This window comes from Macadamia integrifolia, chromosome 1, assembly GCF_013358625.1.
Source record: "Macadamia integrifolia cultivar HAES 741 chromosome 1, SCU_Mint_v3, whole genome shotgun sequence".
In the NCBI taxonomy this organism is placed as follows: Eukaryota; Viridiplantae; Streptophyta; class Magnoliopsida; order Proteales; family Proteaceae; genus Macadamia; species Macadamia integrifolia.
In genome coordinates, this window is record NC_056557.1 from 35296391 (window position 1) to 35320574 (window position 24184).

The 24184-nt window shown below is 39.0% G+C and overlaps 2 protein-coding genes across 2 annotated transcripts; one reads left to right on the forward strand and one right to left on the reverse strand.

Annotated features, from left to right (window-relative positions):
- Positions 1–3550: 3550 nt before the first annotated feature.
- Positions 3551–4881, reverse strand: LOC122082053. The gene is made up of 2 exons (XM_042649580.1): positions 4789–4881; positions 3551–4673 (listed from the first exon to the last, which is right to left on the reverse strand). Exon 2 carries the CDS (start codon positions 4638–4640, stop codon positions 3750–3752), a length of 891 nt encoding a protein of 296 aa, XP_042505514.1. The 5' UTR covers positions 4641–4673; positions 4789–4881; the 3' UTR covers positions 3551–3749.
- Positions 4882–12599: 7718 nt separating this feature from the next.
- LOC122085471 (uncharacterized TPR repeat-containing protein At2g32450-like) lies at positions 12600–15194 on the forward strand. The gene has a single exon (XM_042653918.1). It carries the CDS (start codon positions 12737–12739, stop codon positions 15032–15034), a length of 2298 nt encoding a protein of 765 aa, XP_042509852.1. The 5' UTR covers positions 12600–12736; the 3' UTR covers positions 15035–15194.
- Positions 15195–24184: the final 8990 nt, after the last annotated feature.

A 24184-nucleotide genomic window follows, 5' to 3' on the forward strand; every position in this document is an offset into this window, starting at 1 on the left:
CAATGAAAGAATCCTATCCTCCTCTTTACAATCTGCACTAGTATTTTTAAGATTAACCATAAATGCCTTCAACCTCTTCAACAGGTTGGAAGTGTGAGGTAAGCCTCCTAACCATCATCTAGATGCACCTGAAAGTAGATGCTTCAATCCGTCTATTCCACATATCATCAAACCCATAAGTTAACCCTCTCTGTCTGTATAAAGGGATTTATACAGGACACTTTTCAACCTCTGTTTTCTAGGAAGACTTCACTGTCATTGTTATCATATCTGTTACAGAAAATCAGAAAACTGATTTAGATAGTAAGGTTTGCATTTTTTGCAAAGATACAAAAGTGGGAATGGATGAACGCATTCAGCAATGTAGGGATGAGCTATGGAATCTGTTCAACATTGTTTAAGCTTTGATAGTCAACATAATGCTTGAAAAAGGGAGAAGGAGCTTCTCTATCATTTGGCTGGTTTGCTTAAACATGAGGACTGTTCTCTACACCAAAAATACGGTGTCAAAGGATGCAGTCTGGTGACTCTAGCATGGTTATATCTGTTGAACTTTGAAGGCTAGAAAGAATATTATTTATACACGTTCCAATCTATTGAACTTCGACTCTAGTATGGATATTTCTATCTTCACTCAGTTCTTGATTCCATATTACTTTATTTTCCATATGCAGTAACATCAACCATGTAAATCATTGTAAGCTTTTACTTCTTTTCAACTAAGAGATGGCACACCCTAACCAACAGAAAAGGTTAAAGTGGCTATCTAACTTCTATACCAAAAAACAAATGCAGATATCAGCATTACCATTCTCCCTCCCACACAAGTTCTCTCTCTGTGGCAGTAAGGATGAACCCATATTGGGTATTTCTGCACTTCGCCGAAGAGAATGCACTTTTGATCTGCAGACTCCAAGGGATATATCAACTAAACTTTCATCTTTTCTTTTTTTTTTTCTGGCAGAATCAGTTAAAATCTTCTTCTGTGTTGATGATTATTTCTGTTTGTTTCTTCTTCCAAAGATTCTAGGTAAGACTTATTTATAAATCATTTTTGTCATGAGTTTCAATGACAAGAAACAAAACTATTATAATAGTTTCCTTGAATGATGTTTGTTGGTATTGGAATATGATAAGTAGAGTCTGTTGAGGAAAGTTTCAAGAAGTAACAAAACAATAATAGATGTAGTTTGTTAATATAAGTGATATTATGTTGCTTCCTAATTAGGATGGTAGCATGAAGTGATATATTACTTGGTTTCCTCTTTAGGGTGGCTCACTTATCAAGGTGTTAGTGTGTTAGATGATTCCTAGAAAGGTAGTAGAGTTATAATAAGAAATGTGGAAGGAGGTTTAGGGAATCACAAGCTTAGGACAAGAAACAACAATAAATTAACTTGGACATGTACTTCCAGAACAAAGAGATCAAAGCAAGAGTAATTATAGAAGCTTTGTCTAAAAGAGAGTGTTTTCAGCTTGAGGCTGGGCTTGTAGGTCACAGTAGGATGAGAAGAAAAGGTAGAAACAAGCAAAGCGCATCTTGTTCGGACCTACCATCTATGAGTTGCTTTCTTTTGTTTTTGCATTTGTACTATCCAGTTGAATAAAAAGAACGGGGAGGATTCTCTTTACTTTTCTTTCTTACTTTCTTTCTTCTTCTTCTTCTTCTTCTTCTTCTTTTTTATATTGTTTTATTTTTATATTTTTAATGAGTGTCTTGTGTTGTGACAGGAGTGAGCTATGAGCATACGGGTCAAGAACCAGAAATTGAACATGGGATTGGCTTCCTCAATCTGAATTCCGAAATCGGCTAGATTCCCTCAATTGAAAAGAAAAAAGCTAAGATTTTTTTGGAGTTTTTTATTTAACAGATTTGGGGATCTTGACCAAAAATCCAGATCAAATATTTATAAATGGAAATTTAGAAGAAGATTAGTCTTGTTTCAATTCCGACTCTTAAAAACATTTATCTTTTGTTTTCATTGTTCACTTGAATTTTCACATTTCTTCTCCTTCTCAACTTTAAAATTTCTGTAAGTTTAACAGCAAGGGACAAAATCTCTCCATTAACAAGGAACTGCTGAATGAAAGGAATTAAATTTCCAACAATTAGAAATACAAAAGTAAAACAGGAAATATCAAATCAAACCAGTTCCCTTATTCCACAATTTATTATTGAACTTAAAGTCCAGTGTCCAATGTAGGAACAAAAGTGCAATATACCCTCTTTTCCACAAAAAGGGATTTATGACTTAGATGGAAGTGAAATCTCATATTGGGAGTTGATGAAGGATAAGACGTCCACAGAAAAGAAATTTTCAGATGCCTAGCTAACAAATGGAAACCAGAAGAGCAGAAAAAATATGAATAATGACAAACTTCAAAATTATTTATTTATTGTCAGCAATTTAAAAGTTCAGTTTGCAATTCAACATTCCCTAGGCAGGAACCCGAGAAACACATCTAAGGATATCTATACATGCCATGACTTTACTTCATTAAAAGGAGTGAGGTTCTGCACAACCATTTTGAAAAAACCAGATGAAGTTTTCTTATACTACTATGATGATTAAAATTGAGAAACAAAAGGAAGAACCCATCACACGATTACGAGTCAAAGAGAGCATCAAACATTCTGGAAAGCTTCAAGCTTAATGAAACTTACTTCTTCGGAAGAAAATGAAACATACTGCACACAATTCTGAAAATTTCATTGTGCAGTATGTTTCCGATACTCTTCGTTTCTCACCACTGACAGCATCGAAACATCCTGCACACAATATTACATGCCGATCAAGCAAAAGTCAAGGAAGACAAATTTATTGGACTTCAGGACTTAAAAGTCCTTCTAAAGAACGGTAATGATGAACCGACTTCCCTCATAAGTTAATTAGTATGTATTGAAATTGATGTGTCAACGATGGCTATTACACATTTAAGCCATGACATAACAACAGCAGTGCTAACAATGGTTTGTAAAGGGTATGAAAACTCCATTTGTTGCATAACGGGTTTGAGATTTGACTGAAATAATCCCCAATACAAGAGCAGTCCTGGTCTCAATTACTACCACTGAGATTAGTCACTCATTAATCTACTTTATAGTAAACAAATAGCTTCAATGATTCTTGCAAGCACAATCACCCTCTGATAGATTTCCAACTTGAAACTTTTAGCACCATCTTGGTACCTCTAACATTTTGACCAGCTGACAGACATCCGCAATTGCACATTCTAAAACTGCAAGTTCAAGTTATCCAACAGTAACGGATTTTAAGAGTGATGATTCAAAGTGAATCAAATAGAGATTTACAGCCCAAGCTAGCTCACAATTTTGCAGAATAACCAGAATGGGACTTAGACCTTTATGTGCTTGGGTCTCAAATCCAGTCAATGGGTCTAACCCACAAAAGTTTCTATGTTAAACCTCATCATCCCCAAACTCTGTTTACATTTTTCTGAGCTGCAAATTTTAGACCATGGATCAAACTATTAAGATCTTAGTAGCCACTTTGATGATCAAAATTCTTAAACATCTGTATCAGCACACATTATCCGACCCTCTAAACTAATTCAAAATCCAAGTTCCAATAGCTCCAGTTATATGCCACATTCAAAGCTTAAACTTCAGATTTCAATCAAGGCATATCAAATCCTGATAAGAAAAAATGTCTATGCTCAAAAAACATAAAATAGGAACATAAGATCAAGAGTGCAAACAATTTTCAAAACTAATAGATGAAAGATATTCAATGCAAGCCTCGGCAGCCGTCCCTTCTAGAATCCTCCTGTTCCATTCCAAGCCTCTGCAGCTGCGTTCCTTGCATCTCTGCGAGCTGCATTGACAACTCGTCCATCTCCCATGTAGTACGTTCAATCCTCTTTATTGCAGCCAGCAACATCCCTAGAGCTATAAAGCCAAAGATAACAGTCAATATCACTTTCAAAACTCTGTGATGCTTGTTGGTAGACGGAGACAATGGCGCTGGCGGCACTGGAGTTGGGGATACTGGAGCAGGGGATATTGGAGCAGCCACAATACCAAAATGGCCTAGCTCTTTTGTTGAGCAAATATTCCTTCTGTGGACATTGCTAAGCAACGTTCTCCCTTGCAGATCAAAATTTACACACTGAAGTGTATAACCACCAGAAAAAAATCTAACTTCTTCAGCGAAATTGATCAAGATTGGATGTACAGTAGCTCTTACATCCAATTCCAGCAAATCTGTAGATGAGAGATTATCTCCATCATAGGCTAACAACCCTAAAACAGGTGTCATATATGTAAAACCAGGAATGGGATAATAAACTTCCGACCAATTACCCAAGTTCTGGTAAACCAGAACTAATCTTTTGACGGAAGGGTTCACAACCACTCCATCCGGAATATAGAACTCCTTAATCTCAACTCCCTGCCTTTCGAAACTCCCAGACCTGAGTCTCATTCCAGATACCTTTATACCAGCTAAGTTGGAAGGGGCATTTCCATCGTAGGAGACACCCGTAAGTGGTTGAACCAGAGCTTTGAAAGCATTTTCTTGTAAAATTCCATCCAATATTCTTGCCGGATCATCAGCCCTAACTCCCAGCATCCACAGAGAACAAAAAATGATGAAAAGATGAACTCCAAGAACACTCATCGTCTGCAACCACGGTGTGATTTCAACACTTCCCTGCAAAAACAAAAATTGAAAAATTAAGAACAACCGATGATTCAAGCTGCTAAGTGAATGATTCTAAATTCTTGAAAAACCTGAGTGAATGATTCTAGATTCTTGAAAAACCTACCGATTCTTGAAAATATCGCACTAAAACAACAAAAAACACTTAAATCTGCAAACTGTAATCGATTCGTTTTTTTCAGGGGAAGACGGGAAACACCTGATGATAGTACAGAAGGAAAAAAAGCGGGAGTTTTAATTGCTCGGTTATAAACCCCACGTTCCAAAACCCGAATCCGATCCGATGGATCAGCCTGGATCACATCATATAGGACAATGTTACCCCTTTCCTTTATCCAAAAATCAGGTTCCATTATGTTTTTAATTTTTACCCTTGACCCTTGAATTGAGACCGGATCGGTCGAGATTGGGAATTGGTTAAGGCCGATACCATCCAACCCCGTTGATACTTAGTGATCCATTTATGGCCTCTATCGGTAGGCTCGACCGAGCCCAACATGTTTATTAATCAGTTGTTTACGGTGCAGGTAGCTAGCCCATCAGGTGCCTGACCAAATCGATCAACTATGAACGATGATTGTCTACCGCGGGTGCGGCAGTGCGACAAGCATCAGACAGTTGAGATGACATCGGCACGTGCCTCGATGTCGTTATAGCTAGGGGTGAAACAGGGTCGGGTTGGGCCGGGTTTCTTAAAACCCTGGCCCAACCCTACATCCCTTTAATTAGGCCCGAGCCCGGCCCAACCCTGCCAAGGCGTAGAAAAATTCAACCCTATCTCGCCCTCAGGGCAAGACGGGCCGGGTTGGGTCGGGTTCTTACATCTATCCCTTTTTTTTTTTTTAAACATTCATCTTATACCAACACATCATTCCAACGGATATTTTAAAATCAAAAGTGGGTGATGAGTTTATTCTTTATAATATGTTATGTATTGGGTTTTTTAAAGTGAAAATGTGAGTGGCGTGTGCATAGAACATTATAATATATTATATTATAACCTATGTTACAATGTGTATATATTATAATAATATGTATAATTAACAATGTAAAAGGAGTGTGTGTGTGTATATATATATATATATAAAATCAGGGTTTAGTATAAGGCAACACAAGAAGGCGATACACTTATGCACAAAAATAAATTGAAGACAACTACATGGAGTCCCCCTAAAATCCTTTACGGATAAAATGATCGAACGAGGCCCGTGAGACTATGTGGGAAATACTAATGAGATGTGGACTGTAATGACGGATAGCATAAAGGAAATGGCTAAAGAGGTCCTAGGCGTGACTAAGGGCTGGTGGCATACCCCTAGAGAGACCTGGTGGTGGAACAACGAGGTCCAAACAGCCATTAAGACAAAAAATGAATGTTTTAAGAATTGGTAAAAAAAACTAACAAAATTGAGGATAGAACAAGATACCACATAGCTAGGAATGAGGCTAAGTGGATTGTGGGGAAAGCTAGAGCAAAGAAATATGATGGTCTGTACGAGAACCTTAATACAAGGGAGAGAGAAAAAGAGATCTATAGGATAGCAAAAATAAGAGAAAGATTGAGGCAGAGACTTGGACCAAGTTAGAGCATCAAAAGCGATGAAGATAGAGTGCTGATACGAAATGATGACATTATGAAGAGATTGAGTGATTATTTTTGTAACCTTCTAAATGGAGGTACTGTGACTAAGAGGGTGAACCCAGTTGTGAGGGGGGTAGACATGACACCGATCAAACTTTGGAAGAGCTTAATGGACATTTACCGCAAGTTGACGAAACTGAGGTTAACGAGGCCATGCGAAGGATGAATATTGGGTGAATGACGGGTCCGAATGAGATCCCAATCGAAGTTTGGAAGAGCTTGGGAGGACGTGGAGTGACTTGGTTGACCAAACTATTTAATAAGATCCTGAGTACAAAGTCTATGCCGAATGAGTGGATGAGAAGCATTGTAGTTCCGATTTATAAGAACAAAGGGGACGTCCAAGACTGCAATAATTATAGGGGCATAAAACTTATGAGCCACACCATGAAGCTATGGGAAAAGGTTATTGAAGCCCACCTAAGAAAAAAAACCAATGTTTCAGATAATCAATTTTGTTTTATGCCAAGGAGATCAACAACAGAAGCCATTTATCTCCTAAGGAGGCTTATAGAAGTTTTTAGAGCCCACAAAAAGGATCTGCATATAGTCTTTATTGATCTAGAGAAAGCATACGATAGAGTCTCGAAAGAACTAATTTGGCATGTCCTTCAGAAGAGGGGTTAGATTAACTATGTGGATATAATTAAGGATATATACGAGGGAGAGGTGACGGGTGTGAGAACGAGAGAGGAACAATATAATGAATTTTTTATCACAATTGGGTTACATCAAGGATCTGTTCTAAGCCCCTATCTGTTTGCACTCATTATGGATGACCTAACCAGTCACACCCAAGACTCAGTCTCGTTGTGTATGCTATTTGTGGATGATATTGTGCTGATAGATGAAATTGTGGATGGGATTAATACTAAACTGGTGCTATAGAGATTAAACTTGGAATTAAGAGGTTTTAGGTTAAGTAGAACGAAGATAGAATATATGATATGCCCCTTCAGTCAATCTAGAGGATAGGTGGGAGTGGTGAAGCTTGGGGAGCAAGAACTAACTCAAAGGGACTGTTTTAAATACTTAGGGTCTATCATCAACAAAGAGGGGGATATAGAAAATGATATTGCACATAGGATTAAAGTAGGGTGGATGAAGTGAAAAGGAGCGTCGGAAGTATTATATGACAAAAGAATACCTATAAAACTCAAGGACAAATTTTACAAAACAATTATACGACCAACTATGATGTATTGAGCAGAATGTTGGGCCGCCAATAAGAGTAATGTGAACAAATTGAGTGTAGTTGAAATAAGAATATTGAGAAGTATGTGTGGGAAGACCAAGATAGATAGGGTAAGGAATGAGAATATTAGATATGAAGTGAGAGTCGCACCGATCCATGACAAACTCCACGAGAGCCGATTGAGGTGGTATGGCCATGTTTAATGGAGACCTATGGAGGCCCAGTACGAAAGAGTGACCAGATTGATTGGGAAGGCGCTAGAAAAAGTAAGGGCAGACCTAAGATGACTATTAATGAGGTGGTCCGAAAAGATATGCAAATTGTAGGGCTCGACCCAAGTATGACTTCAAATAGAGTTTTATGGAGGACAAGAACCCGCGTTGCTAACCCCATACAAGGGATGTTTCCATGATGCGTATCTATATTCTACGATACCCCCATATTTTCTCCTTTTAACTAATCTTCTATGCTTTTTTACTTTCTTATAGCATTGGATCCATGTAGCCGACCCCATTCAGTTGCGATAAGGTTATGTTTGTTGTTGTTGTTGTTATATTATATAATCAGGGTCTCAGGGTTAAAAGTCAGGGTCAGGTTGGCCTGGGCCTAGAACTCAACCCAGGCCCGACTCGGCCCTGACCCAGGGTTGGGGTTTTTCAACCCTAACCCACCCTCAAGGTCAAAAAACTTGGCCCAAGCCCTATTCGGGCTTAAGGCGCGTTAGGGTGGGTTTGGGTTGTCAAGGCCAAACTTTCACCCCTAGTTGCCATAGGATGCTCACCGCAGCACTACATCCGCAGTAGGGGATTTTTTCCACTGGCTATAGGCCTGACTTGAACTGATTTGTTGTACCCGACCGAGCCTGGCCCCTTTGTTAAAGAACAACCATATTTCATATCATTTATCTTCTTTATTAAAGATTTGCATCACCTTCTACCATGATGATATTATGTAAAAGCTATAATGATTTAATGTTCAAAATGAACAATTATGGGCTTTCAACCCACTTAAGAAAATAACTTTAAGGTAAGCACATTTAGAACTCGTTTGAGCCTGTTTAGACTTAAATAACTCGTAGCTCGGTTAAGGTCCATTTAAGGTAGTTTGATTAAAGCTCGACACCGACTGGCCCGATTATAAACCGTACCATCCCCCCAAAGTTAGGCCTATTTACTTAAATGGGTGTTCACGATGCAAGGTTTTAAAGTGGTCATGCCCAACTAAGCCCGATCGAGACCGACCCGACCCGACCGGTTGACACCCCTACATGTATGTATGTATGTATGTATGTATGTATGTATGTATGTATGTATATATATATATATATATATTAGTAAATACATACGTGCAGAGGGGCACCAATGGAAGTTAGGTATACCATCGAATTTCCTAGAGTTAGAGGCTCCACCAATGGAAGGGTTAAATGAGAGGGGCATATGGAACTTTTTCAAGGGAAGGAAGAGAGAGATAGACACATATCTGGGTATGTGGGGCATACCCAGGCTTTTCCCTTTAATTTAATAGGAAAATTAACAAAATCCTGTTTAAATAGTTCGCTCCTATGACTTATATGTTAGCTTAAATAAATATAAATAAATAATCATTAGCTAGATGACTAGAACTAGAAGCCTAGACCAGCCTTGCAGAGTTTTATGCACATCCATCTCTATATTGAGCCATTTAAGTCAATACAGTTGAAAACTTACGCTTTAAATGGGTTGACCAAATCCGCTTCAACCTTTTAAAGCCATTCTCATCTCACTGTCACAGTCTCACTATGAGTCACTAACATTAGCGGTGAAAGTTTGGCCCTGACAACCTGAACCTGCCCTGGCCCGCCCTAAGCCCGAATAGGGTTTGCGCTAAGTTTTTTGACCCTAAGGGTGGGTTAGGGTTGAAAAACCCCAACCCTGGGTCAGGGTTGGATTGGGTTAAGGTTGAGGCTAGGGGGGCAAGTTTGGCCCTGATGGCCCGAACTGGCCCTTGGCCCACCCTGATCCAACTCTTAAATTTTCTGACCCAGAGTTAAGGTCAGGGTGGGTAAAGGTTGATGTCTTTGGCCCGCCCAACCCGCCCTGAACCCATCCCTAATTTTTTTACCCTGACTTTTGGCCCTGGTTTTGGGCCCAACCTGACCATGATTTTTGCCCTTGATGTTGACCCTTGTTGTGACCTTGTCATTAGCCCTGAATTTAACCTAATTTTATATATTGTTTGACATTAAGTCATTGACACCTCAAAACTCCTAATATATTTTCTCACCGATCTCAGATTGTTTGCCTTATTAGGATGATCTCTTTGTTTATCATGACAAATAATTGAATTTTTTTGGATTATTTGCTTTCTTAGGATGACTTCCTCTTTGTTTACCACAATAGTTGGAGTTATTTCATATTTTGTAGGGTCAGAGTCAGGGTCAGGGTCAAGGTATGCCCAGCCATTGATGGCCAACCAAGGTGAGGGTTAGTGTCAATCAAGGTCAGGGTCAGGGTCATCTCGACTCGACCATGAAAAATCAAGGCCAATTAGGGTGGGCTGAACCCTGAAGGGTAGGGCCAAGGTTGAAGTTTTGCAACCCTGCGTCAGGGTCAGGGTGAGTTTGGGTTCAGTTAAGGGGACTTAGGGTTGGGCTAGGGTTTTAAGAAACCCAACCCAACCCGGCCCTGTCGCACCCCTAGTTGAAGCCTCAACCCGAACCAACCTGACCCAACTCGGCCCGAAATTTAACCTTGCATCATTATAATAGAAATTAGGGCTCCAATAGGTATTTTATTTTTCTATAATATTTTAATATATGCGATACGAATGGAAAAAAATGTCAATCAAAGTTAATCTAGCTATTATAGAAGCCAAGGTCAACCAGACCCTAATAGGGTCAATTAGGGCCAGGTTGGACCTAAACATGAACCCGATAAAGTTGGGTTGGGCCTGGGTTGAATTTTGAGGACCTAGGGTTGGATTAGGGTTTCAATAAACCCAGCCCAACCCGGCCTTGTTTCCCCCATCGGTACTAACATAGACATACTCTTCATCAGCATATCAGTATATATATTCGCTGCTGTATGCACAAACCCTAAATCTCTGATTTTTTGCGGAAACCAAAAAATTCCCTCTTCATTAGTGATTTGACCTTATGATTGAACTCCAATGCTATCATACTCCCAACCCCTATTGTATAGGATCCAAAATAATATGGCTCCTCTCTAACGACTGCCCCCTCCAATCAGACACATACACGCAATCCCAGCCCCAAGTGGTTGACACGCAACCTTAGGTGACCTGAGTCTGATTGGAGGATGATTAGAATGTCAGTCGTTGGAAAGGATTTGGATTTTCCAAAACACCCCTCCCTTACTCAATTCAACGTGGTGAGAGATTTTCTCCATGACCATGGTGATGTAAAGGCGATAGTTCAATTACTCTTGCAATTTTATGAATTTTTACCACCCAAAGCATTGGATATACTAAGCCTAACACAGATATGATAGTGGGACAAATGATTAAAATTTAGGGAGGAGGTTAGGTATGCCACCGGATTTCCTAGAGCTAGCGGCTCCACCAATAGGAGGGTTAAATAAGAGAGGCATATAGAAGTTTTTCAAGGGAAGGAAGAGAGAGAGAGAGAGAGAGAGAGAGAGAGAGAGAGAGAGATCTGGGTATGTGTCACTACTATGCAGGGCATACCAGGCTTTTCTCTTAAATTTAACAGGAAAATTAACAAAATCCTATTTAAATAGCTTGCTCCTATGACTTATGCATATGTTAGCTTAAATAAAAAAAAGGGAGTGGGTTAGGAATGCTAGCAAGTTACAATAGAATTAGGAATGCCAACGAGATATTAGCCGTAAGATTTAAGATTTGTTCATCCTAAATATAACCGTTGGATTAAGAGAAGAGGTCTAAACCTTCGATCCACCGCTACTTCACCTTATCTCTCCCCTAATTCTATCTCCACCTTAAACGATCCAAGCCACACCGAAACGTTGCTGGAGAGCTGCCGGAATGTTGCTTCAGCCTCGCCGGAAAGCAGCCATCTCTTTTTCAAATCGAAGCAACAGTAAGCAGCCATCACACTTTTGAATAAATGCAACAGATACCCTCTCTTCTCTCTTTCCCCCAAATACTCAGATCCCATTCTCTCTCTAGAATTCACTCAATGAATTTCCAAATTTGCTTCGAATCCGATCATCGAAAACTTTAGCAGCTTTGATTTACAGAGGTATCGATCCATATTGCGTTGAAACCGAAGACAAAGACCTTTTTTTTCTTCTTTGGAATCGTCCCATCAGACGAAAAATTGTCGGAAATCTGCTCAAAGTTTGATGTTTGGCGCTGGAGCTCCAAATCGCTCGGCACAACCGTTAGGGCAGATCCTCCAACAACAACATTAGCAACCCTTGAAGCGTGACCTTTCCTTATCGTCCACGAAACCGCTATTTGTGCATGAGCGATCTTTGGGTTCAACATTGTGGCATTAGCCATACTGGGAGTTTCAAGGATCTGGGCATGGCAGTTTTGGAGCCAGTGAATCGGTTGAGGAAGATGAATTGGTTGGTTGTTATTTTTGGTTGAGCTTCCATCGGATACACTTCTACTCTATCTACCTATTGCTCCACCATTGGGATTCCACCCATTGTGTTCCTCCTTGCCAACCGGATCTCGATTGCCCAATTAGTTCAACCCGTAGCTGGTCGAGGTTGCAGCTCACTGCTCGTAGGTCTCTCTGGTTGCTGCTCATTGGTAGCGTGACCAGAGAGCCGAAGCCAGAGCTAGAGTCGGAGAAATAGAAGAAGAGAGATTATAGAGCGCCAGTTGTGAGCAAGTTATGTTAGACAACGGTCATCTAACAGATGAGATTGCTTATGTTTCATCAAACAGTCACTAAACCGTTAGTATACTTAATTCCATCACATCTAGCTAGCATTCATTTCTTTTTCCCTAAAAATAAATAAATAATCATTAGCGAGATGACTAGAACTCGAACCCTAGATCAGCCTTCTAGAGTTTTACGTAAATCCATCTCTATATTGAACTATTCAAGTCTTTAATATAGTTGAAACTTACGCTTTGAACGGGTTGACCAAAACCGCTTCAACCTTTCAAAGCCATTCCTATCTCACTCTCACAGTCTCACTATGAGGCACTAACATAGACAAACTATTTATCAGTATATCACTATATATATTCGCCGCTGTACACACAAACCCTAAGTCTCTAATGGCTTCGTCTAAGAGATCAATGTCGACGACGATGATGACGGGAAGAGACAAAGTCCGTTCAATCTTCGACAGATTCGATGCCAACCGTGACGGAGGCCTCAGCCGCGACGAGATGGGTGCGCTTGTCACCACTGTCAACCCAAACGTCAAGCTCAGCTCCGATCAGGTCTCAGCCATTCTTGACGAAGTTTTCCGATCGTATTCCGATTTCATCGAAAATCCTTTAACAGGTCTCTCCTTCAAAGGCCTTCTTCGCATCTATGATGAAGGCGCCGGCGACGTTGACAGGGATTACTCAGCTCTCTTCCATTCCTCTCTGGTCATCTCCACAACCCAATTGAATGAAGCTCCTTCTAATTCCCATTCGTATTCGATGATTGTTTTAGCCGATAAGTCGACGACGACGGGGACTACTCAGAGAATCGCAACCCTTAGGGTTGCAGCTGCTTGGGCCAAGTCGCCCAACCATGGTGTCGAATATGATGATACGTGGAAGCTTGTTGAGGATCTGGAGATAGTTATCAGAAGGAGAATTGAGGATTGTACTTGTGGTCACAAGAAGGATTTTAGAGTAGAACGTGATCATAAGAGGTTCGTCTGGGATGAGAATTGTGGGGATTTTAGGACACTTTTGAAGGAGGTGAGGGAGATTCGGGTTTCCATTGATCGGAATTTGTCAAGGGAAGAGGCTTTTGATGGGCATATGGCGATTGGACAGACCCTGCTTTATTATAATCTTCTTACAGATGCTCTTCAGAGCTTCCAGCGCGCGGTGGATTTGAGCCCTATTGATGTTCGGGCGCAATTCGAGATAGGCTACTGTTTATACTTGTTAGGGAGGTCGAAAGAGGCTAAGCTTAGCTATATGTTGGGTCTGGAGTTGGCAGCTGAGACCAATTCGAACAGATGGTGGGGACTGTTACCAAAGCTACACATACAATTGGGGATTGTTTTGAAAAGAGAAGGGATGTTGCTCTGTGCATGTGAGCATTATCGTGAGGCCTTGGTTCTGTGTCCAACAAATGATCGGGCTTTTCGGCTCTTGGGGACTGCGTTGCTTCAACTAGGGGAGTATAGGGCCGCAGAGAAGGCATTAGAGGAGGCAGTGCTCTTGAAACCGGAATTTGCAGATGCCCATTATTATCTCGGGTCGGTTCTTCATGAAATGGGGGAGGATGAGAGAGCAATTTTGGAGTTTCAGAGGGCCATTGATCTAAATCCCAACCATTTGGATGCTCTGTACGAGCTTGGTTGCTTGTTTCAGGACATGGGTCGGTATCATAGGGCTGCAGAGATTTATGAGAGAGTTATGGGGATTCAACCAAACTATTGGCGAGCTCAAGTGAACCGACTAGCCTTAATGTGGAGAACAGGGAAAGATGTGGATGTGGTGAATGTGTACAAAGAGGGCCTCAGCAAGATGACAGACTTTGCTGAGTTACCTCAATTAACGGCACATATAATGGCGCAGTTGGAGAAAAAAAATCAAGGTGGTCATGACTTGAGTGCGTGGGCTAAGATAAAGAAGGGTTTGGCAGATGGAGTGCATGTGATCAAAAGGGTAACTGAGAAAACCAAGAGGGATTGTCCTGGCTTTGCCCTTCACATCTGGGACTTTCAGAGGATCACTACATTTCATCTATGTGATGTTTCTCTTCTGAATAAGGAGATTGAAGAATGGAAACCACCCGTTTCATATTCAGAGAGTGAGGAACCAAAGAGGCCATTGATAAGTAAGGCAACATTAGAGTTGATTTTGCGGAAGTTGCTTCACTACCTAACACCAGAAGATTTTCGGGTAACAGTTGTAAAAGTTAACCAAAAAATTTTGCGAGTCTTGGATGCTACCGGTTCTGGGAGAATCGACTTGGGCATGTTTTATGCTGTCATTGCTCCCATCTGTGCTGGGGAACCAGGGAATCGCAAGCGTGCGGCCTTTGATGCTCTATTATGGCGGGGCACGAGGAGGAATGATGGTCAAGATGTAATACAGAAGGTTGATGCATTAATCTACATGAGGTACTTGAGACTCATTTATTTATCTTCTCCTCAAGGATATCGTGACCAATTGGTAGTCCACGTAGAAGAGGATGAGAACACTATGGTTTCATTCCCTGAGTTCCTCCAAATATTTGATGACCACAGACGGGGCTTTGGCATCTTCAGCACTTTGGTGAACCTTGAAATCCATGGCAGGTTCCGTCGTGATGAGCATTCTTGTGATGTATGCAGGTACCCAATGCTTAGGCGTAGATTTAAAATAAGGATTTATCTCTTCAGCCTCTGTATGAAGTAGTGAAGGATAAGTTGAAAAGCTAGTTCGATAACATTATGTGGAAAACCCTTTTGGGGAACCATGACCATCTATCTTACTGGTTCTTTTCCTTTATGTCACTTAGGTTGTAATGTTTTTTCCTTTTCATTTCACTTGTCTAAAGAAACAAAATCATTAGGTAGCCGTTTCTGTTTATAATTTGTGAATGGTATCTTATGGAATTCTACACAATTCTTTACACAGCATAATGAACTATCAGATCTCATTCGAGATTCGTAACAAAATTCTTCACAATTGTGTGGTTTGCCTTGGACACAATTAGGAATAGGCATCTTGCCCACGACACGATTAGGAATAGGTATCTTGCCCAATCTTGGGATCTACCGCTCATTTCTCCCCTTAATTTTGATGTATCATCTTCATCCTTTGTTTCCTCATTTCCCCCTTGGTTTTTGTGTTTCCCCTTTTTGGTGCCTTCCCCTTGGATTGCCAGTTTGGCTTGCTGTTGTCTTTGCTTTTTTACGTTTTTAATATATTTTCTATTCACCCAAAAAAAATCAGAGTTCTTCTTTTACATTATGTAAAAAACTCAGAGAAGATTTATTTTGACGAGTATATAATTGTGTGTTTTGATCTTCTAAGTCATAAGTACATCACTGCATTGGTTGAAACAGAAAAACATTGAGCATGTACCATTGAAGTAAGAAAAATGTTCACAAATTAAACTTGCAATTGTTTTTTAAAATTTTATATTGAATGATGAGCAGCTTTTATCTCTGTTATATGTGGTCATGCTTGATTAAAGGTACTAACCTCTCCCCTTTTGCTACAACTCAATTGATAGACTTCTTATCTGGGACTCCCTTGAATCATCATTGGGTATTCTCGCTTTAAAGTGCGCTACAGCTTCCATGAGAGCTTATTTTTGGTAAAAATTTTGAATCATGTCTAGAGTGTTTCTAACACCCTTTTTAAAGGGCTTTTGCTTCAGCCAATCATCCCTATTAGGGCGTTTTGCCATGTCCTATTATAGTATCATTGCCAGAATCTTCATATTCGTGTAACTGAGTAAATGATGCCATATTTTCTGGTATTTCTTTAGCTATGAACAGCTCTAATAATCATAGAGGAACATAGATTTGGTGTTTTTATTGTCTGTTACCTCAATCTTTAGGTGAAGTGGTTTATTTAAAGGGTTTGTCTATATAAGGGGTTTATCTATTGTAACCTAGGTATTATACAAAACTGCTGTAACCTATTTTTGGCTACTTAAATACACATTATGTCAAAAAAGGTGATTTGCCTGAGTGAAATCAAAATGTAATTTCATATATTTTTTATGGGTTGTTATTAATGTAACAAGGGTGTGTTATGTTTGGAAAAATAAAAAAAGAGTAAAAGGACCAAAAGGCAATGAGCAATGGGGCATTGATGGTTCAACTAGGTGGAGCAATTTAGGCATTTCAATTTATTTTATTAGAATCTCATATAACTCTCATAAAGTGATGTCTAAAATGGCATTTCAGTCTTTTCATTACATACCCCACACCTTAGCTCTCTCGTTTCCGGCTGGGATCGAGCTCACCTTGAAGTAGCTCTCTGATGGTATGACAACCCTAACTTCTCTCTCACATTTGCTTACATCGAAGAATCAGAAGAATGTGCCATGGTCTTCCATCTTTTCCCTTTCTTTCCTCTCTCTAATGCTACGACAACCCTAAATTCTCAATCTCTGTCTGATCTGCTGATATAGAAGAATCAAAAGAAGAGAGACGCCGGACCAAAATTGGAGCGCTCAAGAAGATGGCAATCAATGCTTCTAACAGGTACTACTTCTCTGAAGAAGCGTGGGAAGAGGAAAATTGATTACATGTTTTCTTTGGTTTTGTCAAAGGACATGAAGATGCCAGAGAGGAGAGGGCGGTCCATGATTGCGTCACAAACTTCTTGCCAATGATTTGTTACCTTCTAGCAATGATGATTGTCATACTCTATTGAGGTCAGTCTATTTTTCTGAAATATTTGCTAATTCAATTTGAGTTTGATGAACTAGTTAGACTCCTTATCGGATTCATGTAGCCGACCCCATTTAGTTGGAATACGGTCATGATTGTTGTTGTTGAACTAGTTAGACTCCTTTGGTTGATAAATTTTGTTAAGTTGTCTCTAATTCAAATTTCATGATAAATAGAAGTTTAACACATATCCTATCTGTAAAAGCAGTCCCACAATGTAGTAACATGGTGGGGGAGGGGGTTTGTAGGTTTGTTGACTATGATGTGATGGTAATTGTGGGGTACTAATTTTCGTTGCACTTTCTTTCACTGCTTTGTGGCCTTCAATTCCTTATTATTCCCTTTAAATGTTGTAGGTTTTGAAAGAAATGGGCTTCAACATTGATAATACAGTCCAAATGTGGGAAGAAATGCTCCGATGGAGATTGGAGCAAGGAGTATGGAACATATACCATATTGGAAGTTAGTGCTTATTTAACTCTTCAACTTTTTGTGTTGATGAAACTAGGAGATTTTGGTTGACAACCTAGACATTCACAAGCATATTTTGTCTCTAGTTGGTACATTGAAAAATGGTTTAATCCTGAGTAGAATATATTCTAACATACTTGTAGACTAATTCTAATACTCTATTCACACACTAAAAAGATGCTAATCTATTTTGATAGCATGTGAGTTGAATTAGTTACATTGGAAATTAGGATATCCATTGATATTTGAAAAAAAGAAAAGAAAAGACCAGGCCAGTGCATTAGGCTTCTGCTACTGCAGGGTCTGGGAGAGACACATGTATGCAGCCTCACCCCCTGTTTTGCAGGAGAGGCTGTTTCCAAGTCTTAAACCTATGACCAACATGTTGCAATAGTGCAACTTAACTGTTGCGCACCGACTTGCCCACTATCCATAGATATTTAAAATTTCCCAATCTAATAACACCTTCAACATGATACCATACTGAACTGTATCTTTAGGACTTCAAATTTGAAGAACTGGAAGAAGTTTTGCAACATTATCCTCAAGGGTACCATGGGGTTGATAAAGATGGAAGGCCTATATATATCAAACAGTTTGGGAAAGCCCTCAAATAGGCTTACACGCATTATCACAGTTGATCGCTACTTGAGTATCAAGTACAGGAGTTTGAAAAGGCTCAACGTGAGAAATTTCCTGCATGTTCAATTGCAGCCAAGGCACATTGGATTGACTAAAAATTAATAGATGTTCAGGCCTCAGGGCATGGTATGTTTTGATATCCATTTTGTGTGCTTTTGTGAACATTTTAGTTTGTTGCAGGATCTTCCTAGCTCCTAAGAAAACATCGAACTATTGAAATTACATAATATCAGAAGCATGTAATCTTTTGCCTGCATCAGCCGCCAAATAAATTGGTTTTCACTACCAAAATTGAATTTACTATCTATTTTAGCTTGAATAATACTTTATGATATTCTTGTTTTCAGTGATCTGGTACAATTCTAGAAAGGAACTAGAAGCATGCAACCACACTTGACTCGGATCACTTATAATTTGATAATAACAAAATAGGACTGATGCAGATTAATGGCTAAAATAGGCTTGCTTTATTAGGAATAAACCTAGGGTTGGGTTGTATATTTGTTGGGCCTTCAGTCCATGTGGTTTGGAGTGTATTGGACCACTTTTATGGGTCTAAAAGAGGGACTCTAAGATTGAGTACGGGATTACTAGTTGTTTCCTATTTTCATTAGTTTCATTTTTAGATGGGGTTATTTAGGCACCGTTTGACAATGTTCCGTTTTTGTGTTTTCTTGTTCCCAGAAACCGAGATACAACCTAAAAAGCGTTTGATAAAGTTGTTCCGTTTCACCCGTTTCTAGAGACATAAATCAATATTTATGCTTATTTACAATTCTAGAAACGATTTTGACAAAACAAGTTGGACTTGTTTTGTTGTTTCTAGAAACAAATTTGAGAGAAGAAAAAGGCTGTTGTGCCCGATAAATCTCTCAACTATTTCAACCGAAAAGGAGGGAACCGAACCCTCTCTCTCTTTTGGGCATCCGATGATACTATTGGATTTTTTAGTAGCATTATGTATGCAAAAAATGTTTCGAGAAACAGATTTATCAAACACCAAAAAATCCGTTTTTGTTTCCGGAAACCTGTTGTTTCTAGACACAGAAACTGCTGAAACGTTATCAAATGATGCCTTAGTTTCTAATTTCAGTGCCAAATTAGTTTTTAATATCAGTACCTAGTTAGTTTCTAATTTCTTATTTCCTAGTTTCTATTTTTAATTTTTGTAACTAGAGGTCTTGTGTTTATTTAGTTTCCTATTTCAGTTTTTGGAAACTAAGGGTAGTTTCTATTTCTTGTAATCACCCCATCACTATTATAAATAAAGGAGAGCTCTCTTTAGTAAAGCCATGATTTTATGAATGAAAAAAGCTATGTTGCTGTTTGCTCTTATGAGTGTGCTTTGTGTATGATCAAAATGACGGAATTGGTGTTTTATCCAATTGACTCTTTGCGGTGTGAGACCCAAGAGGTTCCTTTCAAGTGTTTTATTCTTTTCTTTTCAAGCTTTATTATCAAGGTTCTACTGCTCTGCCAAACAAACCAGGTATTTACTTAAATTCTGCCCAGAAATTCCTGCAGAACTCATAATCGACCTTTGCTATCTGTAGCAGTTTAAGTCCTTGTTTTGGCCCTTAGTTCTGGTCGATCATTCCTCCCCACCTGGGCAAGGATCGACCCTGCTCTGGTCTGGTTCTGACCAGCCATATTGGAGTTAATAAAAATCTCCTTATTTTCATCTTTTAGTAACCTGTGTTGTCCAGAACATATGCCGATAGGTTTGATTTAATTCCTACGGTTTCTTTGACCTATGGTTCAGTGTTTACAGTTGATCTGAACCTATTTAAATTACTTATCAGTCCCTGTTATCAGCTATATTGATCTGTTCTAAGAACCTCTACTGATTTGAGGTCGATAGCCTGATCTTGTTTAGTCGACTATCTTCTATAATCTGATTTTCTGGGCAAGTGTTTGGGGCTGGTTTATGGTTGTTCTTGGTTTAAAAGTTCTTGCAGATCGAGACTTGGTTGGTTCACCTATCCTGGTCTACATAAAGGACAGAATAGAGGAATTATAGAAAAAAATAAAAAATTCAAAATCAAGGTCGATCTGCCTAAGATTCTGGTTGGATATAATTTTTTATTTTTTATTTTTATGGGTCCTATTCTATCCTATTCAATGGGGGAGGGGAGGTGTGAATCAGAAGGCCCCAAGACCTCCTGGTTTCAATGGGCTTTCACGCACCTCAAGCTACCAAGTGCGCTAGGCACTTGTTCACAAAAGAGAAAAATAAGAGAGAGCGGTTTCAAGCCTGCCTAGGATTTGGTCAGATATACTTTTAACAGATCTTTCAATATGGTATATTTGAAAATCATGTATACATATGGATGATTTCAAGCCTCCTTACTATTCAAGCTAAAGTCAAGAACTAAGAAATCTCAGCAGACACAGATGATAAGAGTTAAGAACTATTCAATAATGATGTAGTGAATCACAATAAACTTACTTGAAAGCTGGAGTTCAGTTTCAGCAAAGGTATAGCCAGAACTTGAAATGAGTGTGAGAGAATTACAAGAAATCAAAGTATTAGAGGAACCAGAAGAAGATACCAGAATTAGAGGAAGAACAAAGAAGAAGAGAGAGGATTGACCACTCCTGAACTAATTGATTAGAAGAAGGAAGGTTGATATGGACGACCAGACCATGTACCACGTATGCACAACTCAACAACAAAAGCTTCTTTTTTCCCCCTTTTTCAGCCACTGGAGCTGTATCCATTGATATGGGCACCCTCGTTACAAGCATAAATTAGTCTTTGGATATCTTGTTTTTTGTTTCTATTTGTTTTTCCATGTAAGGCTCCATTTGTTTCGGTGTACGTGGAAAATTTTTACTGTAAAATTGAATTTTCCATTGTTTGTTTTGTAATTTGAAAAATTTTCATGATGAAAAATTTTACCAAAATCTTGTCATTTCTCGGAAAATAGCTTGACAAATTTTACCCCTAAAATGGGTGTGAAACTAACCCGGAAAACATTTATTTGCTTCCTCGACAAAATCGACTTGCTCATGTTTTCTTCAAAGACGAAGAATCTGTGAGCGTGGAAGAAGCTCAATCTACTTGCTCGATATGCGAAAGAAATCAAGTTTAGGCTCTGGAGGTTTCCCGAAGCCGTCTGCAGAACTCCTCCTCTGTTTGTTGTTCTCCTGGATCCTGCAATTGAAGTACGGACCTAGGTACCCTCTCTATCTAAACTCTAAAGTGTTGTCTCTCTCTCTCTCTCTCTGAACTTCCCTTCGTTTTTGCCATTTCTCTTTTCCAGCCTTGATTAATTATTGAGATCGAATATTATGCTCCATTCATCTTCCTCGTCATTTCTTCAATTACATCTCGACATCTCCTCAACCACTACCACCGCTCTCTCACGTGTCTTATGCGCTCTCTGAATTTAAACACTAGGCTCTCCTTCCCCAACTTCCATCTCTCTCTCAGCTTCATATGCAAGGAATCATGACCAGAAAAGATATCCTCCAGAGGATGAAGGTAAGTTGTGGCTCCTCATCATTCTCTCTGTCTTTGTTTTCCTTTCCGATTTCCTTCATGTGCACTCAAATTTACAAATTAGAAGTTGGACCACCATTAGAACTTTTGGTTCAACCAATGCAACAGAAATATTAGATTAAAGATTCATGGAATTAATATCTCTGTAGTACTGTTTTACATGTTTGCATTTAAACAGAGGTCGAGTGCAGTGAATCATGATTCCTCCAAGCATCTGAGTCCCTAAAGAGATGAATCATTAATTATAAAGATAAGAACCAGAGGCAGTGCTTGAAAAGTATAGGATGTAATACCAACTCTAAAGTGAGATTAAACCCACCTTTTTCTCAATTTTGTTTATTGAATAAGCAAACTTTGAGTATAGTTTTCACGGCGTCAAATCGATCCAAGGCGGTGGAGGGGTGGCTAATCGATTTGGCGATGAATCGCCCGTTTTGGAGTTGCCATGGCGGTCAAATCGTTCGTGTGTCATTTTTTATTTTTTCTATTTTCTAAAATTATTTAATATGCTACTTTTTTATTTTTCCTATTTTTTAAAGTTATTTAGCATGCTACAAGCCTAGAATATATACCCTAGAACATATAAAACAAACATTAAGTAACATCAAATCAACATAGCCATATCATGTCATCAAAAATCAACATAAATTATTGACTTATACAGTTATACATCAATTCATCACTCATCAAGTCATAAAAAATCAACATGTACATCACACAAAAGTAAAAAGTAAAAGGCTAATCTGTGACTGAAGCTTGAAAGCAATGATTGGAAGTGAGTGAGCAACCTAAACAAAGTAAAAGGTATATATGTCAATATATTATATATGAATGAGAGATATATATTTGGAAACTTAAGAATAGAATCAATAGATCAAATGATAAGATAAGTGGCTAACCTGTTAAGCTATTAATGACTTACTGAAGTAATAAAGGTTGATAACAAATGAACTCAACATATTAAAAAAAAAATCTTAACTAATCATCCAAGTTCAAAGTTCAAGTTTAAAGTTTAAACAATACATAAAATCCAAACACTCAAACAATCAAACACAAATAACTTAATCATCATAATCATCCAACAAATCAGCAGATGACAGATTCCTTTGTTGTCCACTAGAAGCATTTGCATTCTCACCAAAGTTATTTATAACATCCAAGTCATCATTCACATCATCCTCTTCTTCCAAATCTTCTTCCTCATCTGATTCTGATGACTCCCCAACAGCCCTCCTCTACCACGGCGTGTGTAGCACAAATTTCCTCTAGAGGTTGATGATTGAGCTCTCCTGGGTTGATTGGGCCCCTCCATTGTTGCCCCCATTGCTCTACCAATAACGTCCCATGTGAGATCAGCATCGGAATGGACTACATCATCCACTTGCTCGTCAATCATCCACTCACTACTCCAATCCAGTTCATCAAGCACAAGTGGATCATAATTTCTGTTGAGGAGACGCCTTTGTTGAAACCTTTCTTCTAGGCGGCGATTGTATTGAACATAGACTAGATCATTCAAACGTTGATGTTCCAGCCTATTCCTCTTCTTGGTATGAATCTGAATTCATAAACAATAGAGAACAACAAACAAAGTTATAGTTTCAAAAATAAAAAGTCTAAAATATGAAATAGATGTAATACCCAGCTACTTACAAACTCAAATGTGCTCCAGTTGCGCTCGCAACCAGAAGAGGAGCAACAAAGCCCTAGAATACGTCTTGCAATCTTTGAAAGCTCAAAAGCATGACCTCCAAATGAACCCCACCAAGTAACTATAAAAAATAAATATATATAAAAATAGCTAGATTGATATTTAATATCACACAAACCAAACAACTAAACAATGTACTCTACTTACTAGGACTCATGGTTGCCCGTGATCTAATTGCCATATCCGAGGCAAAACCACCTCGAGAATATTTATACAAAGTGGCTTGAGTATTTATCTTGTCTTGTAAAGCTGGTTCATGTATCATTCTTTCAATGACTTCATTAAATGCAAGCTGTAGAGAAGATATAATTTGGTAGCCACCATCATCACCTTCCTTATAAGAAAAAAATTTGTCAGGATTAAGAAATAGTGCTGCTCCATACAAAGGACGCCCCATCTGAATCTCCCAATGCCTATTAACAATATCTAACACTTTCTTGTATTGCTTTTCTTTATCTCCAAAATTTTCTTTTATTTTCTTTTTTGCCTCATCCATGGCAAATTGAACCTCAGGCATAGAAGGCCTCTCATCACCATCCACAATCCTCAAGACAGTAAGAAGTGACTTTGAAGCTCTAAGACAATTTTTCACACCATTCCAAAATGCTACAGCAAACACCGTCTCAACCACTTTCTTCCCAGCTTCGGTCTTTGCCAAATTAGAACTAGTCCATTCTTCATAAATAAACAAATGTCTCATGTCATCTTTATGTTTTGACAAGCTTTGAAGTGTCAGAAATGCAGTTGCAAATCTAGTAGCTGCTGTCCTCACAAGATCCCTCCCATTTGTTCTAGCCCTCATTGCATCAAGAATGCGTGTGTGCCTG